Below are 18702 nucleotides of genomic sequence, written 5' to 3' on the forward strand. Positions count from 1 at the left end.
ACGCACGTGCACGCACACACACACACACACACACACGCACACACACACACACACGCACACACACACACACACACACACACACACACATATAACATGTTAGTTATGCATTGTGAATCTTGTTTGCTGTGCTTACTGGGTCAGATGTAGACGTCTCATTGGGCAGAATTGGAGCAGGTGATGAAAAACTATTTTCCCTTGTTTTTTCTTTAGAAATGTAGAAAATATGACATAATGTCACCTATGATGGCATGGGCACAACAGGCAATGGTGGGAAAAGTACGTAAGTAAGTAAAGTAAAGTATCAATACTGCAATGTAGAAATACTCTGTTACAAGGAAAAGTCCGGAATTAAAAATGTACTTGAGTAAAAGTATAACATTTTTGGTATGAAAATGTACTTAAAGTACCAAAAGTAAAAGTACTAAAATGTTTGGAAAATAGCCGATCTACAAGTTCACAACGCGTCGCATTGCGACGCGTTGTGAGCTTTCAAATAGCCTAGGTATAAAATAAGGCTAAAGTGGTTAATGTATGTTTTAAAATGTAATAATTTATATTTGCACAGTAACTAGTAACTACAGCAAGTTCAAATAATTGTAGTGGAGTAAAAGTACAATATTTGCCTCTGAGATGTAGTGGAGTAGAAGTAAAAGTATAGACAATTGGAAATACTCCAGTAAAGTACAAGTACCTAAACATTTTACTTAAGTACAATACTTGAGTAAATGTACTTAGTTACTTTACACCACTGCCTATGATGGCATGCGCAAAACAGGGATGCCAGGTTGAAGGTGGTTAAGACACTTAAAGAGTAGCACGGCACAATGCTTAGCAGTTGTACATGGACACTAGTTATGCAAAAGTGCAATCATGAATCTCGTTTACTCTGCTTACTGGGTCAAATCTAGACGTTTCATTGGGAAAAACAGTGAAGAAAAACATATATATAAGCCCACATCTTTAATGCATTATAAACGTAAAACAACATCTAAATATACTTATAAGCACTCAACAATAATCATACATCTAAGCATCATAATATTTCATATTTTCTGGACACTTACAGACCTTTGTCTTATGAAAGGATCATAGTGTACAATAATTCCCAGCTGTAGTTTGGTTAGTTGTAATCTAACTATATGTACGCAAAATCTGTGTGTGTGTGTGTGTGTGTGTGTGTGTGTGTGTGTGTGTGTGGGGTGTCTGTGTGTGCGTGTGCGTGTGCGTGTGCGTGTGTGTGTGTGTGTGTGTGTGTGCGTGTGTGTGTGTGTGTGTGTGTGTGGGGTGTCTGTGTGTGTGTGTGCGTGTGTGTGTGCGTGTGTGTGTGTGTGTGTGTGTGTGTGCGTGTGCGTGTGTGTGCGTGTGCGTGTGTGGGGTGTCTGTAGTTCATGTATCTGGAGAACCGTCCAACCAATCGACTTCAAACTTATAAGTCACTATAAGTGGTCACTGGTTAATTTAAGTAAAGTAATGACATTCGTGGAGGTGGAGGCAGAAACGTTTTGTCTTCTTGCAAAGACTTAACGGGTAGTTTTTCACTTCACTTAAAGTGTTGCCAAAAACCCATCTTAAATATAAATGTGTGCTCGCTCAGTACGGCACAAACCTCATGCCCTAATGATAATAATAGCATAGCATGCAGTGAAATGTGTCTCTACAGCCATGAGAGAATAGCAGAGCAGGTAATTACCAGTTGCACATAATCTCTATTCTCTACAGTCTATTCCTCCCTCTCTCTCTCCTGTACGCATTCATTATCTCCCTCACTCCATCTGCCTCTCTGACTGACGACAGCTCAGACTGAGTTGGATGTGTGTGGACATTAAAAGGTCTTTTAACCCACTAAGACCGGGAAAAGCATCTTTGTCATTTTTTAATTTGAGCTAAAAAGCATTATTTTACACTTTGGGCTATTCAAAAATAGCAGATATACAAGCTTGTAGCGCGGCACCGAGTGCCGCGCTACGAGCTTGTAGATCTGCTATTTTTGAGAAATTGTGAAAATGTGTGTACATCTTTGAATATATATATTTTTTCAAGCGAACATTTGTAACTCAAATGTTTGCTTCTGGGGGGTCCCTGGAACAACCTATTTTGAGATGGGGGTCCGTGGCCAAATACATATCATTTTGAGGTCCTTGACATGAAAAAGTTTGAGAACCACTGACATAGTAATGTACGTTTTTTTTTTTTTAAACTGTTAGGATTTAGAAGACATTTTGTAGAATCGGCCTCAGGTCTTAATGGGTTAACACGAGAAGCGACTGACAAGCCTAGTAATTCATTTTAAATGAGAGGCGAGTGAGCAGGCAGGGAGACGCTGGAAAACTGACAGGCGTAGAAAAAAGCAGGTCTCTCTCTCTCTCTCTTTCTCTCTCTCTCTCTTGCACACGCACACACACACGCACACCTGCACGCGGCCAGAGTGGAAAGGTGTTGAGCCTTTTTTTAGGCGACACTTACAAATGTGTCTATTCACACAAGGAGTGCAGTGTGACCTCGCGGACCCAGGTGTCCTGTCGCTCCTCGTCTGAAAAGACCTTTCAAACTGAAAGTGTTGTGTATCTGGCAGGTTATTAAATAAGGAGCTAAGTGTGCTCCTCCTTGTAACCTCTGTGCCCAGAGTCACATGTATTTCTGTTTGCAGTGTGTCATTTATGTGGCGTTTTCTTATCGTCTATTAATGTACCGATTTGTGTTCTATAAGAAGCCATTTGTGTCATTTCATGTTCATGTTAAGGCTGGTATGCATGCTGTATGATTGCTGTGAGGTGGGCAGTGATTGGGAAACCCCGCCCAAGACTCATTTAAAACACCCGGTGTGTGATGACTGATATTGTCCTTCGAGGGGGCCGTGTTTTTTCAATATTTGTTTTCATTTTTTTTTATTTTTGTTGGGGAAATTAATAAAAATGTATTAAACACATTAAAAAAGTAATTGAAAAAACACAGTCCCCTCACGCATCAGAAGGACAATATCAGAACCAAGGATGTGTGTTTTCAATGGAGGAAACATGGTGACTTTGAAGTTACAATGGCTTTGTATAGGAAGAAGGCGTGTCTGATAAAATTAATATCAAATATCTAAATACTGAATCAAGCAACTTAAACACTGTCTGGTGTGCTCACAAAAGCCTGAGTAGACGTTAAAATGAATCCAAACATGTTTGAAAGTGAAATATCCCTTTAAGAGATCCGCTGACATTTTAGTGTGCTATTTTCCATTGAGTCTGTTTTGTTTGTTTATTATTATTTGAATTATTATATTTTTTTGCATATTAAATTCAGCTGAAGTTATCTGCTTATCCTTTTATTGGTTATTCTCAACTGACCCTCCCGCCTCTCTCATATTGCTGTAATTGGTGCTACAATTAAGAGTGTTGCAACCGTTATACCCGGCCTTATCGGTTCAATAAGGGACACGTCTTTTATCTTCCAAATAAGGGACGATTCTGTATTTCAAGGGACAGTTGGCAACAAAGGGTAGTTTACCACATCAACGCTTTATTATCTTTTTAATATTGAAGCAACTACATTCCAAGTCACTGCTATCTCGGTGATCAATACATCTGTCAGTCAAACAGATAGGCAGGCAAAACATATTCAATAAGCAGTGCGCTCTGCTCTCACTGCTCCAAAACCAATTTATTTAACCCATTGAGACCTGAAGCCGATTCTACATGTCTCCTAAATCTCAACAGTATTCTGAAAAACGTATGTTTCTATATCAGTGGTGCTCAATCTTTTTCATGTCAAGGACCCCCAAAACTATATGTATTTGGCCGCGGACCCCCATCAAAATATTTTGTTCCAGGGACCCCCAGAAGCAAAGATTTGAGTTAAAAATGTTCGATTTAAAAATATATATATTCAGAAGATTTGCACACATTTTCACGATTTTTCAAAAATAGCAGATCTACAAGCTCATAGCGCGGCACTCGGTGCCGCGCTATGCGCTTGTATATCTGCTATTTTTGAATAGCCCAAAGTGTAAAATAATGCTTTTTAGCTCAAATCTAAAAATGACACAGTTCCAGGTCTTAATGGGTTAATACAAAAATCTATGTTTGTATGTGTGTGTGTGTGTGCACGCACTCCTAAATTTGTACCAAGCTACACTCCTGCTGTACTTCTCCATCTTATTTCACACCGCTCCCATTCTGTGTCTCCTGTTATTGGCAATACAGGGGCAAATTTATGGACTCCAAGAAAATGTGTCTGTATACGCGTGTGAGTGTGTGTGAGAGATAGGTCTCTTACACAGTACACACACACACTCACTCACTCACCCCCACATCCCCACACCCGCACAGTTTCCCTCCACTCACTCCTACTCTCCCTCTCATCGGTATGCTAAATATGCTAAGTGATGCTAGCGTGCCAGTCTCCGCAGGCCCCCAGGTCAGTTTATGCTAATTAATGCGGCATGGCCTCTGCAGAGTATAGCAGGACTAATTAACACTACCTCTGTGACATCTGAGCCCAGATCAGTCCTCCCTGCTGACCCCCCCGTGAGGACCCCCCCCCCACACTGCCAGCCACAAACGGCTGGCGTGACGCAAACCGGGGGAACCAACCGTGTCCCAGGAGGCATCTTTACCTACAGCTACGGCCGCCCCGTATTCACTTTGAACATTTCGTCTCTGTCGGGAAGGAACCATCCTGGAGTAAATTGTAAAAGTACTGAAGATTAACACTCCAGCAAAGTTAAAATACATAAAAAAAATACCTAAAAATTGTACTCTCTCAGTGCCAAGCCCCGAGTTATCCCGAGTTTTTTTCTGAATGCCCTCAGTGCCAGAACGAGAAATCCAGAGTTTTTACTTTTTACTGTGATCGCGCTGTTCTGTTTATTTTTCATCATCGGTTTCGCTTTCTGATTCCTTCAGACTCACCAGGTTACGGTTTCATGGCGCAGATTCCGTTTCCGGTTCTCTTTTTTTTTTCCCGGTCATTTTCGGCCATAATAGGGAAAAACACGTTTTTTTTTCACATGGTATAAAAAACGAACGGAGAGCTCCGCTTCTATTTTCTTTAGTCTGGGTGACGAACAGTCATCGTAGTCGTGTATCACGTCGTACTTAAGCCCGATCAACGATTGTCGAAAACGTCACATCCGGTTATGACGTATGGACTGTTTGAGCCTGTTTGGGGGGGGTCGAGCGAGTCAGCGAGTGATCGAGGTGTCAATCTACTGCTCTCTGCTGGTCGATCTGTCGTATGTGTTTAAAACCGCAGAAAGACAAACTATTTGAAAATTAAATTACAAAATAACAACAAAGAAAAACACGAAAATCGCTGGCACTGGGGGAGTACTTTATGAAAATACTCTGGCAGTCAAGCCAGTCAAGTACAGTCCTTGGGTACATGTACTTAGTTACTTTCCGCCACAGACTGACAAACACAGTTGTGGTACTGTGAGCTGGCACGTCTCTGTATGTGTCACTGGTTTGGTTCTTGACTCACTGCTGTTGCAGCTCAATGTGTTATACTACATGTGCTAATAGTGTGGTTTAAATCCTTAGAAAAATCATCATCTATTAAATAAAGTACATTTCATTCTCCCCCAAACTTTCCCTAAAAAGAAGACTTTTACAGTACCTTTATCTTTGCTCTATCTTTGCTCTAACTTAGTATTCAATAACCTAATACATACATTTTGATCCTCCAGAACAAGAACAAGATCGGGTAATCCAACGAGTATCCACACAGAACGTCTGATTTGCATGCCCTGCGTACAGCCTGAATTCAGTGAGCGCTAGTTTGAAGACCAGATTTGAGTTGTAAAACATTATCGTCTCTGTCGGGGGGGGAAGCTCATACGGCCAAAACATTTCAGGATTACATTTTTTTTTTAAATAGCAAAAGTAGCAGATCTACAAGACTGCATGGTGGAGGGAAGCGAGAACGCGCATGCTCAGAGGTGTGTGTGTGTGTGTGTGTGTGTGTGTGTGTGTGTGTGTGTGTGTGTGTGTGTGTGTGTGTGTGTGTGTGTGTGTGTGTGTGTGTGTGTGTGTGTGTGCGTATGCGCGTGTGTGTGTGTAATCCAACAATAAGTCAGCAGATGAATGCTCGTTGCAAAAATGTTATCACCGACTCCCGGGTGGCATCGTCCAAGTAAAACAAAAACATTCATATTAATAATAATACTCACTCCACAAGCATTTTCATTTTCAGATAAAACCTGACCTGGTTTTCCAACAATGTGAGGATGTTTCTTAATGTGTGCGCGTGGCACTCAGCCAACAGCCGGAGCTCAGAGGAAGAACATCGCTGTACAAATCAAACCCAGTTTAATTAAAAGCTCTCTGCCTTTTTGCCAGTAGCTTGGTAATATTATGTTCTGTGCTGAGAGGGATTTCACTGGGTGGATGTTCAGCTTTAGGGCTGCAACAGTTCATAGAACTAGTCGATATTTATTTTCTTTAATGATTTTTATATAATCAATTTTTATGAGAAACGTATGGTGAGCTTGCAGATTGTTTTCGTTTTTCGTTGTGCGACTAATATACAGTAGACCTCAAGGGGATTGTTCACCCATAAAATTACTTTTTTTCTATCGATGAGTCACCCCATGGAGACATAGATATTTTTTTGTTTTTGTCGCATTCCTAAGCCAATAATTTGATGACTAGCCGACCGGTAGACAGCGGTTCCGGTAGAAGACACAAAGGTGACCCTTTGTGTCTCCTCACCGGAACCGCTGCCGGTCGTAAAATGATTGGCTTAGGAATGTGACAAAAAAAAGAAAATATCCATGAATTCAAGTCTCCATGGGGTGACGATAGAAAAAAAAGTCATTTTGGGGGTGAACTATCCCTTTAAGTGGGGGGATTTCTTTTGTGTGAACCTGATTATTAGTAATTATTTCTAACCTTGAGTACCTGCCATATCTACATATGTTCAATTGAATATACACATACACGTAAACGTAAACGTAATCGATAGAATAATCGCTGAGAAAAGAATCCAAAGTTGCCCAACAACGCAGAGGGTGTGGGTTCGAATCCACCATGGTGCATCGGGCTTTGTTGAGCATCTACACTAAAACAATTTGGCCTGTGTTCAGGGTAGGGAAGCCGGACGGGGGGGGGGGGGGGGGCAGTGTTAAATTTCACTGCATGTAATCCTACGGGCTGGGACAGCACCTGTCAGCAGGGAGTGTTGAGCGGGAGGAGTAGGACAAAGGCTCTAGTCTACGTCCTCCCGGTAGAGGCTCCTCAGTCAGTAGTACACAACAGCAGTGATAACACAGAAATGTGTGTGGGGAGGAATTCATTGGCATAACAACTAAATTGGGGAGATAAAGCAGGTAAAAGCAAAAAATAATAAAAATAAAGTTGCAGCCCTATTCACCTTCAGAGTAATGTGACTCCGATGAGGCCTCAAGGTGTATGTAATCATCAAAACAGGTTGCCTGTCTGTCTGTCTGTCTGTGATAACTTGATGAATGAACGATGAATATGGCTTGAAACGCCGCCAGCGTCTCTCCTCGAGACTGAGCCTCGCTTTTTAAAAGCCATTTATCCATCTGCCTTCACACAATGTCGGTGTGTTTGATAAAAGCCCAGTCAAGGACTCAAGATGCAATGATGGAGCACGTCTGCTGCAGGAAGATGAATGGAAAGAATTGCTCTTCTTGTTATCCGAGAGAGAGAGAACGAATGGAAGAAGAGAGAGAGCGTGGGGGGACAGAACTGGAGGAAGCCACTTTTCCACTCCTCCTCCTCGTCCTAAATAATAACAATCTGTCAGGGCAGACCTCAGGCATTGTGGAGTCCCTAGTTCAAGGCTCGCACGCGTGTGTGTGTGTGTGTGGGAGTGTGAAATGGAGACCCAATTTTATTCTTCTGTCGAGTGTTCTAGGGAGTTGGATGTACGATACTGTGTCAGGGCAGACCTGAGGCGTTGCATTGTGTGTGTGTGTGTGTGTGTGTGTGTGTGTGTGTGTGTGTGTGTGTGTGTGTGTGTGTGTGTGTGAGCGCGCGCGGCCGCGCGCGCTTGTGAGTGCGTGCTAGGGCATTCACAAATAGTGATTTTTTTTTGGCCAATGGCTTTCACGACTCGACTCAAGGAATGCGAGTCGACGTCAGGCTCCTCGCCCGATGCGTCGACTTTCAGGGTACAGCCCTATAGGCACAACCTCATATATACAGTATGAAATACTGTACGGTATGCAATGATTTGACAACAATCAACCATGAATGGATTAGGAAAACTACCAACACCAGAGCTCACAGCTGCATGTCTGCTGTAGAAAAACCACAGTGGTCGTATAGTGGTTTGATAGTCTAATATTAGAATATTCAATTATTCTGTTAATGCCCTAGTGCGTGAGTGCGTGCATGTGTGTGTGTGTGTGTGTGTGTGTGTGTGTGTGCATGTGCATGAATGCATTCGTATATCAGCTCAGCATGCATGCATCCGCCATTAAATGTACCGACGTTCGCATTTATTTACAGTACAGCGTGAGCATACACTTAGTATGCATGTGGGTAATTTCCTGAGTATGTGGTGACCTTTTGAATGTATGCGTCTTTAGCGTACATAATGTACTCGCATATGCGTGTTTCCTTTGCGTGACACATGTCTGCGTGTCATCGCACGTCGTCTCTGTACCTGTATGTCCAAAACGGTTACTTTAAATTCAAACGTAGCAAAGGTAACAGATCTACTACAGTGTGACGCTGTAGTATGTGATGAAGTAGTAAGTAAGTAGGACGTTAATGTCTGAAAAAACACAAAAAGTCAGAATATGGAGATAAGAGGTTTCTGCCAGACAGCCACGATATATATGCGTGTTTCCTTGTGTGCACATGTCTCTGTGTGTCATTGCATGTGTGTGTGTCCATGCATCAGTGGTGGAAAGTAACTAAGTACATTTACTCAAGTACTGTACTTAAGTAAAATTTAGAGGTATTTGTACTTTACTGAAGTATTTCCAATTTTCAGTACTTTTACTTATACTCCACTACATCTAAGAGGCAAATATTGTACTTTTACTCCACTACAATTCTTTGAAAACTTTAGTTACTAGTTACTTTTCAGATATAAACTATGAAATAATGAAAAACACATGAACCACTTTAGCCCTATTTTATACCTAGGCTATTTGAAAATAGAATATCTACAAGCTCACAACGCGTCGCATCGCGACGCGTTGTGAGCTTGTAGATCGGCTATTTTCAAATATTTAGTACTTTAAGTACATTTTGAAGCCAATACTTTTGTACTTTTACTCAAGTAACATTTTTAATTTTAGATTTTTACTTGTAACAGAGTATTTTTATATTGCAGTATTGGTACTTTTACTTAAGTAAAGAATTTGAGTACTTTTTCCACCACTGCCATGCATGCATGCATGAGAGTCCTTGCGTGTGTGTGTGTGTGTGTGTGTGTGTGTGTGTGTGTGTGTGTGTGTGTGTGTGTGTGTGTGTGTGTGTGTGTGTGTGTGTGTGTGTACTGTAACTCTGGAAGTCTCTGTGGAGCAGATGGCAGCGTTTCCTCCGGGTAGAAACATGATGACATGATGGGTAAAATCTGTCATTGGGACCGAAGGAGGACACGCTTCCTGGGAGCGTGGCAGAGAGTCACGCCACGCCACACACACCCCAGCAACTCCCAGTACACAGTACTACAGTACCAGTAATTCACTACTATATACCAGTGGCAATGGTGGAAAGAGTACTCGCATTTCTGACTTAAGTAAAAGTATCAATACTGCAATGTACTGTAGAAATACTCTGTTACAAGTAAAAGTCCGTCATTAAAAATCTACATGAGTAAAAGTACAAAAGTGTTGGTATCAAAAGTACCAAAAGTACTCCTTATGCAGAATGTCCCATTTCACAAGTCTTCAATACAAATCTTTTGAAAATAGTAGATCTACAAGCTGATAATGCGTCATTGTGAGCTTGTAGATCAGCTATTTTCAAATGACCGAAATTTAGAGAAGATTTGTTTTCTTTTACATTTTCAATATCTTAGAAATAGATATACTGTACGAGCTTGTAGATCTGCTATTTTTGAATAGCCAACGTATAAATGGATAAAGTGGTTAAAATGATTGTGATGCTATGTTAACTACTTTTGCTAGGGACCCCCTGGTACCCCCCCAAGGACCCTTGAGAACCAATGTTATACACAAGCTCTATTTTGTCTGTCCCAAATAGATCCCTTGCAGCAATGTCATCAAGATATAATTATGCACACCCTGCCGTGCACTTTTTGATTTAGGAGACACAAGCATCCTTTATGTCAACAAATAAACATGGCCTCAGTTAATGGAGGAAATAAAATATAGCTTCCTGAAAAGAGTCTTTCTTCCTGAATATTTAAAATAGAAAATTAGAAAACATTTAAATAGGAGATGTTGAGAAACAAATCAAATTGACAGATGATCGTGATCCGTACGAGGTTGCTAAAAAAAATGCTAGCCCTGCCCCACACACACACACACACACACACACACACACACACACACACACACACACACACACACACACACACACACACACACACACACACACACACACACACACACACACAGGACCACAATAGAGACAAGCTCTCAAGTTTTATCCTATTGAAAGTTATGTACAATTATATGTTTATATACACATTTTGTCAATAAAGATGTCAATCCATCAATCTATCCATTCATTCATTCATTCATTCATCCATCCATCAACCAATGGCTTGATGACATCACCTTCAGGCGATGACAACTGTATTGACTGTAACAGGTGACAGCGCTAAGCCTTTCACAGGGAATAACACCTCTCTCTCAGTCCAGTGTGGAGGGATGGTTTACATGTGCAGTGAAATGGATTAAGCGGGCTTTAGGGCAAAGACTACGACCCCCATACGCTGTGATTTGTGTGGCGTTCATGCTAACAGAGAGCTTACTGTCAGGAGGAAGCCCATCCAGCTCTGTGTACCTGTTGCAGTGATACATGGCGCCGCTCTGCGACCCATCATCAAGCCCATATGAACCCACAAATCTCACCCGATGAAAGAAAAAGGGCGATGGACAAGACAAAACTGTGGTTCGTTCACATCGCTGCGCAACTCACCGACCGTATATTATTTCAGATGGATTTGGGATTTAATTGAAAGGGAGATAAATGTATTAGGGCCAACTGAACTTTAGGCTAGGTTTAGGTGAACGTTGCTGATCAGAATCTAAAATCTGACACTTTTACACCTGTAAACCCTAGCCCGTCTGATATCTGGTCTAGAGGGGCTGACTCAAAATCTCCGGAGAAAACATCAGGCATGCAAACAGCCCCGAGGTGAAAAAGGTGACAACATGTTGTTTTCTTTCGGGTCAGGTGTCACACAATTGCCTTATTTGGGTTCAAAAAGGTGACTGTAGCTGAAAAGTGACACTTTTGCATGTCTGAAACATCTGTGGGCTCCCATTGGTTCACCGATCTGTGCGCCCACCCCGCGCCCCTCCTCCTCCCCCAATGTGCAGCATTGAGAGCCCTGACGTCACAACATTTGGAGCGACACCCACTGCACTCTGGTTGGTCGGGGAAATGAAAGGTTGACTCCCACTTCCTATGCCAGGAACGTCAACAGGCTGGTCCAGGCTCTTATTTTTGAGCAAAACGCGAAGGAAAATAAAAGCCTGGAGATGGAGGCTAGTAAACCTGTAATGTGATCTGATACATAGTAAGTGTGAATGAACCACGTCCTTTGAAGAAACAGCAGAGACTGAGCGTGTGTGTGCGTGTCTTTGTGCGTGTGTATTCCGTACCCTGGCACGCTACCGAGTCCCCTCACTTTCTCAGCGTCTGGAAGCCAAGTAACAGGGCTGTTGCCATGGGAACACCCCAGCCAAATGTCCTGTGTGTGCGTGTGTGCGCGCGCTTGCTTGTGAGTGTGTGTGTGTGTGTGTGTGTGTGTGAGTAAGAGTGTTTTACAAATAGCTTTTCACTCCAAAACCAACTTCAAACTGCAGAGTATAAATATGTCTAATCATGACTACAACTTTGTTTGGTGCCTTACCGCACAACTTAATAAAGTGCTGCTGTTCAGTGTGTACGTGAACATGCTTGTGTGTGTGTGTGTGTGTGTGTGTGTGTGTGGGGTGTGTGTGTGGGTGTGTGTGTGTGTGTGTGTGTGTGTGTGTGTGTGTGTGTGTGTGTGTGTGTGTGTGTGTGTGTGTGTGTGTGTGTGTGTGTGTGCGTGCGTGCGTGCGTGCGTGCGTGCGTGAGAGAGAGCGAGAGACAGACACACACACACACACACACACAGAGAAGACAGAGAGTGAGTCACTGACCTCTCTGTGCCAGCGAGGCATTGGGTTCATATTTGTCCACCAGGGTCTGGACCTGCTCTGGTTTGAGGGGAGGATACAGGATCTCATTCAGACGAGGGTCCCGCTGCTTAGTGTTGATGAACTCTGTCATCTGCTCCAGAGCCAGGTACGGACGACTCTTAGCCCCCCTGAGGAGAGGAGAGGAGAGGAGAGGAGAGGAGAGGAGAGGAGAGGAGAGGAGAGGAGAGGAGAGGAGAGGAGAGGAAAACAAGAAATGACAAGTCATATTATACCAGGTGCTTCTCTCTGCGAGTGTGTGTGTGTGTGTGTGTGTGTGTGTGTGTGTGTGTGTGTGTGTGTGTGTGTGTGTGTGTGTGTGTGTGTGAGCATTCACTTGTTGCACTTAATAGCACTCATTAGCATGGTCTGTAGCAAGCAAACATGGCTCAACTACTGCTAACTTTGTCAACCAAAATGGTCGCGGAGGTTAGACTGTTGCCCAATGCCCACTTAAATGAACTTCTGAGCTTACACACCTGGAGCAAATGAATTAACGAGCGACATGAAGCAGCACTGGCGGCCGGGCATTGATACATGCTCGTACACAAGCAATACAAGCTGCGTGAAAATGAGAGAGGGGGAGAAGAGAGACAGGGGAGGGCGGGGCTTATGATCCCATAGCATGGGAGGACGGCCGCCGTTCAGAGTATGGGGAAGTCTCGGGGAAGTCTCCCCATTGGCTTAAAGGACAGCCAATGATGAAAAAGTGTCGAGAAAGTCTTCTTCTTAGACCCGGCGCTCTTCGAGCACCTGGTAAAAAGGCAAAAGAAAGGAATATAAGAGAAGTGAAGGGAGAGGAAATGAGAGGGCAAGGATGAGAATGGGAGAGGAGATGAGCAAAGGAGATAAAAGGCAAAGTAAAAATAAGTCCAGGGTGAAGTGTGAGTCGACAAGGAGAGAAAGCAAAGAAACCCACGAGGAGGAAGAGAAACGTTTCCAAGATCATTACGGGGAAACGTAATTCAAATGTGAGATATGAGTGGGTCGAAAGGAGAAGACGGTAATTCAAGCCGCTGAGCGGGGATTTAATGCCGTGCGCCTGTCAGAATGATGAGCATGATTTGATTAAAACGCTTTTTCATATCCACGGCCATTCTGCTGAATTATCATCTCTACATCCTCCTAGGCTCTCGATCATGCCGTCTCGCTTTACTGTGATTAAAATCTAAACTTACAGTATGACTTGTGCTGGGCATGCCGTGCGATGGCATACCGCCTGTGTCCAGGCCAAACAGTACAGCTCCACCCTGGCCTGTTCCACCCTGTCTGACCAACCAGTGGTTTTCAAACGTTTTGTGCCCTAGGCCACAGTAAAGTAGGTTTTACACAGAAAAGTAAAACCTATCTAGCATATCCAGAATATCACCAGTTGCATCAGTTGGATTTTACCAACCTTATGAAAGACTTTGCCAGCTTAGAGAAAGGTTGTGTTTGATCTGACAGAAGGATAAAGTGTTGTGCATGGGGCTTGCAACGTATGATGATTAGCTCTGGGCCCTATGATGATTTAACTGGCTCTAAATAATAAGCAAAATTGTAAGTAAGTCCTTGTCAACGTGAGAGCTTATTCGTGAATAGCAATTTCTGATGGTGTCATATCCATACATTTGCACATCATGCACATTACGCACCATACATTGTCTTTCCCATAAATGTCTTCTGGGCCCTAAATGGGCCCGAACAATTACCATAATGTTAGGCCCGACAGCCCGACCCCCCCCCCCCCCCCCCCCCCAAAGAAAATGGAACCCAAGTTTGGGTCGGGTCCCGACAGAATTTGAGAACTCTAACACACACACACACACACACACACACACACACACACACCCTTTCCTTAGCTCACAATGTGTCTCGATGTGATGCGTTGTGAGCTTGTAGATCTGCTATTCATGTCACACGACGGCCATCGTGTAATCACTAACAATTCAGCAATTTTCCTAGTTATTATTTAAAAAAAGTGCAACTGGTGCTGTCAATAACTTGCAACGGTTTACGGTGCCATTTAAAAAAAAGGTTTTCTAGCCAATTGGTTCTCGAAGTGGGGTCCGGGATCCCCAGAGGTCTTGTGCTTGTGCTGGTTCCAGGGGGTCCCCAGCAAAAGTAGTTAACATAGCCTCACAATCATTTTAACCACTTCATCCATTTATCATTTCGGCTATTCAAAAATTGCAGATCTACAAGCTCACAACGCCCATGCTGCGTGCTCTTATCTGTTATTTTTGAAAATTATGTATTATTTTTTCCATTTTTTTAAATAATTTTGTTTTGGCACAAAACCTTTCAGATGGGGGTCCGTGGCCAAATACATATCAATCTGGGGGTCCTTGACACGAAAAAGTTTTAAGAACTACTGTTCTAGCCAACTTTAGGGAACAAGTTCAACAAGAGAGCTTTGCGAGAGATGGTGCTTACTTACACGTCAGAGAAGATGTGGTCCAGTTCAGGCCGTGGACAGATGTTACTGAGGAACAGGTTGTACACCTCCGGCGTGAAGTCTTCCTGAGGGATTGAGTCATTCTGCAGACGCACACATTTAACATCTTTATTCAAGTTCACATTTATCTTGAACACAAACAATAGTAGGTGCACACACTCAACAACAAGTATTTCCAGGATACAAATCACGGGCACAGGAAGCATCGCCTCCTCCATATATGTATGGCTCGCGCACGCACGCACACACAGCTCAATCGCAACGGTAAACAATGTACACACGTAACTACCCGTAAAAGACACTATACTTTAGTATCTTTTACGGGAAGTTAAGTGTGCACATTGTTAAATGTTTGCTAAATACAATCTTATTACAAGATTGTGGAGCTCTCAGCCTGAAACAGGTCTGATAAAGAAAGTACACAGAGCTGTGTAGTGTGTATGCGCGTGCGTGTGTGTGCGTGCGTGTTCAAGACTCAAGAGGGTTTATTGAATAAACTTTGTCAATCACTCATACAAGTACGAGTAGAGAAGTGTTGAAGTGCCATGCTGCGGCAGACTGTGCTAACGATAACAATATGCAGCAGCAAGATAATAATACTGGATATAAGAAATGAAAAACAAAAAGTACAGATTTAAGAAAAGAGAAAAGAGACTTTTTATCAGCAATGGGGCGTGTACAGAGTGTACAGAGATATGAAGCGGATTTAGAAACCCGATATATATAGAGTATATTGTTGCTGTCGGGCAGAAACCTTGTTATCTCCATACCATATTTAAATTTATGCCCTACTTCATCATACAAGAGTGTCGCACAAAAGTTGTGAGAAAAAAAACGCATGGCGACGCGTTGTGAGCTCTAAAATTTTCACTACTTTAAAATGTTTTTAAAATAATAAAAAAGGAAGGGTTTCGGACATACAAGGTTTCCAGCCAACAGCAACGATATGCAGTTAATATTATATCACATACTGTAGTGCAAGTAGGTTATGTGCAAATCACATATTATGTGCAGGGGGCTTTCAATTTGTTCCAAAACAGATGCTGAATTATTTATACTAGTCCATACCTGGGGATATGAGCAGTCAAAGTATGTGCAGTGTTTGGGTTATGCACTGTGTACATGCATAGCATGTGTACACATCCCTAAACAAAGTAGTAGTAGCACAAAAAAAACATTGGCCTGGACCGCTGGCGTAGCGGTCCAGGCACCACCAAAGTAGCCCGACAGCGCGTCGTGGGTTCGAGTCCCGATCCTCCCCATCTCTCTCCCCATTTCCTGTCAGACTTACTATCCTATCAATAAAGGCATAAAAGACAAAAAAAAGTAAAAAGAATAGGACATTGAACTGTTGAATGTTTTGTTGTGTTCAGGGCTCTGACAGCCTCGGGTGGGAAAAAGAAGAAAAATAATACTTCCTGAGTCGTGTGAGCCTTGAGACACCTTAGGCGCTTGCCTGTCTGCATCGGCACAAACACTCCATTACTGGGCTGTTATTTGCCCTTCAGAATCCTCTGTGTGTGTGTGTGTGTGTGTGTGTGTGTGTGTGTGTGTGTGTGTGTGTGTGTGTGTGTGTGTGTGTGTGTGTGTGTGTGTGTGTGTGTGTGTGTGTGTGTGTGTGTGTGTGTGTGTGTGTGAGACATTGTGAAATAAGACAATGCGAGGACAACATTTATGGTCCTCACAAGAGTTAGGTTAGAAGGGGAAATGGTTAGGAGGATTGGGCATTTAGAGGTTATGGGTTCAGGGGTTTGGGGTTGGAGTTATGCCTGATATTATACTTAGCAGCGTGCCTGTATCGTGCACCGGGGAAAATAGCAGATCTACAAGCTCAATTTTTGAGCATGTAGATTGGCTATTTTTGGATTTAGGATTAGGTTTGACAATGGCAAAACAAACGGTCAAAATGGCACTCATAAAATCGGCATCCTAAAATGTTGATGTCCTCACAAGTATAGTAATACAAATGTGTGTGTGTCTGTGTGTGTGTGCACGCGGGTGTGTGTGTAGGTATTGTGGGATTAACAGCAGCGGCGTTTCGCTTGAATTAATTGCGTGTTGAAACAGCATCAATTCCCAGCAGACCTTCATACAGAAACGTATTTAACTCACGCTCTCCCTCTCTCTCTCTCGCCCTGCTAATTATGTACATGTTTGCATGTGCGTTTGTGTACACAGTATGAGAGCGATAACAGTTTGCTTTGTCTCTCTGCAAGCATGTGCATCTGTTTTACTCGCTGGTTATGTATAATGCATGTGTGTGCACTGTATGTGTGTGTGTGCACTGTATGTGTGTGTGTGCGTATGTGTGTTTACGCGTACAGTATGTCTTTTAAAAGGTTCTATGGAACCATTTATGTACACTGTATAGCCTTGGTTCCTTTCGTTTACACGAACAAATAGTTTGATTAAAGTGAACCTTTCTGGAGCTGTGTGGAAACATTTCTTCTTCTTTTCTTTTTTTTTAATAAATGTTGTCATTTGCCGTAGTGCTGCCTATTATTCCTTGCAGACAGCGCTCATTCTCTCCGCTGCGAAGCACATTAGTGCTTCTGAGTACCAGAGGAATGCTTCTCTGCTGTCGCATGTCACACATGTCCACAATTCCAAGTTGTATGAAGGCCATTGTAAGAGGGGAGCCCATTTAGACATTCGCATTTCATCGCTGTCGGACAGAAATCTCGTATCTCCAAATGTCTACTTTTTACAAAAGTAATGAAAATAGCCAATCTACAAGCTCACAGCGCTTGTAGGCAGTGCCAGCTTAATGGAAGGGCTTTAGGTGATGAAGCACAGGGCACCAACCTTGGGGGGGGCACCAAACGGCGTGGAGAAAGTGAAATTTAGAAGCGGCGGCTGCTGAAGGAGCACTGAAACGATGAAACGCGCCGGTGAAGCGTACATTTTTTCCGCGCTGCGCCTCCCCGCCCCCCGCCGACAAAATGGTCCTGGTGGGCACCGAAACGGGTCATGGCACATGGCACCACGAAGGGTTAATCTGGCCCTGCTTGTAGATGGGCTATTTTCACTATTTCTGAAAACTTTCGTTCTTGATCATAGGAGGTTTCCCCTCTGACAGCGACGATATTACAACGCTCCATGAGTGAATGGAATGCTCCATTAACTGCTTATTGTGTGGAGTTCAAGGCTCTGCTTGTAGGGATGTAGTTGGATAAAACAGAGATGCTCGAACGGTTGAGAGCATCTGTGCAGAGAGGAGGAGAGAGACATGATGTGAGTCATAATACTATGTCTGTCCTTGTCTCTTAGCTTATTCTGCTATAGCCGGAATACGCAATTAGACGAAGGCAAGAAGAGTGGCTTGTGAGAATGTGTGCGTGCGTGCGTGTTGGTGTCAGTACTATAGACCAGGGGTTCTCAAACCTTTTTATGTGTGTGTGTGTGTGTGTGTGTGTGTGTGTGTGTGTGTGTGTGTGTGTGTGTGTGTGCGTGCGTGCGTGCGTGCGTGTGTGCGTGCGTGGAGTCAAGAAAATAGTTTGTTTGCTGGCGACGACCTCATTTTCCCCCCATTTTTCCCTCTTTTTTTTTTACCGTTTCTTGATAATAAAAAAATCGTATTTTTTGGTTGCCACTGCGCAACCCCAACGGCACCTTCCCGCGACCCCATAGTTTGAGAACCGCTGCTATAGACACACATACAAACCTATGGAAGAACAGTCAAGGGGACAGTGAGACAGATAAAGAGACAGATGGGGCAGTGTGTTGTCTCACCCTGCCAGAAGGGAGGTTACAGTTTTCCAGGGCTGTCTCCACTCGCTTCCTGTCCGCTGAAAACATCCTGAAGAAGCTGCAGGCGCGCACACACACACGCACACACACACACACACACACACACACACACACACACACACACACACACACACACACACACACACACACACACACACACACACACACACACACACACACACACACACAC

At 43.2% G+C, this 18702-nt stretch overlaps 1 protein-coding gene across 4 annotated transcripts in view; it reads right to left on the reverse strand.

Moving 5' to 3' along the window:
- The window catches only part of plcb1l (phospholipase C beta 1-like), a 243685-nt gene that overhangs the window by 76374 nt on the left and 148609 nt on the right, over positions 1–18702 (reverse strand). For all 4 annotated transcript variants that reach the window (XM_084082847.1, XM_084082848.1, XM_084082849.1 and 1 more), the window contains exons 7-9: positions 18495–18570; positions 14745–14845; positions 12290–12456 (exon numbers count right to left, since the gene is read on the reverse strand). In XM_084082847.1, coding sequence (XP_083938973.1) covers positions 12290–12456; positions 14745–14845; positions 18495–18570 — 344 coding nt within the window. The remainder of the gene's footprint in view (positions 1–12289; positions 12457–14744; positions 14846–18494; positions 18571–18702) is intronic.

Source organism: Gymnoscopelus microlampas (assembly GCF_963454915.1).
Source record: "Gymnoscopelus microlampas genome assembly, chromosome: 16".
Lineage (NCBI taxonomy): Eukaryota > Metazoa > Chordata > Actinopteri > Myctophiformes > Myctophidae > Gymnoscopelus > Gymnoscopelus microlampas.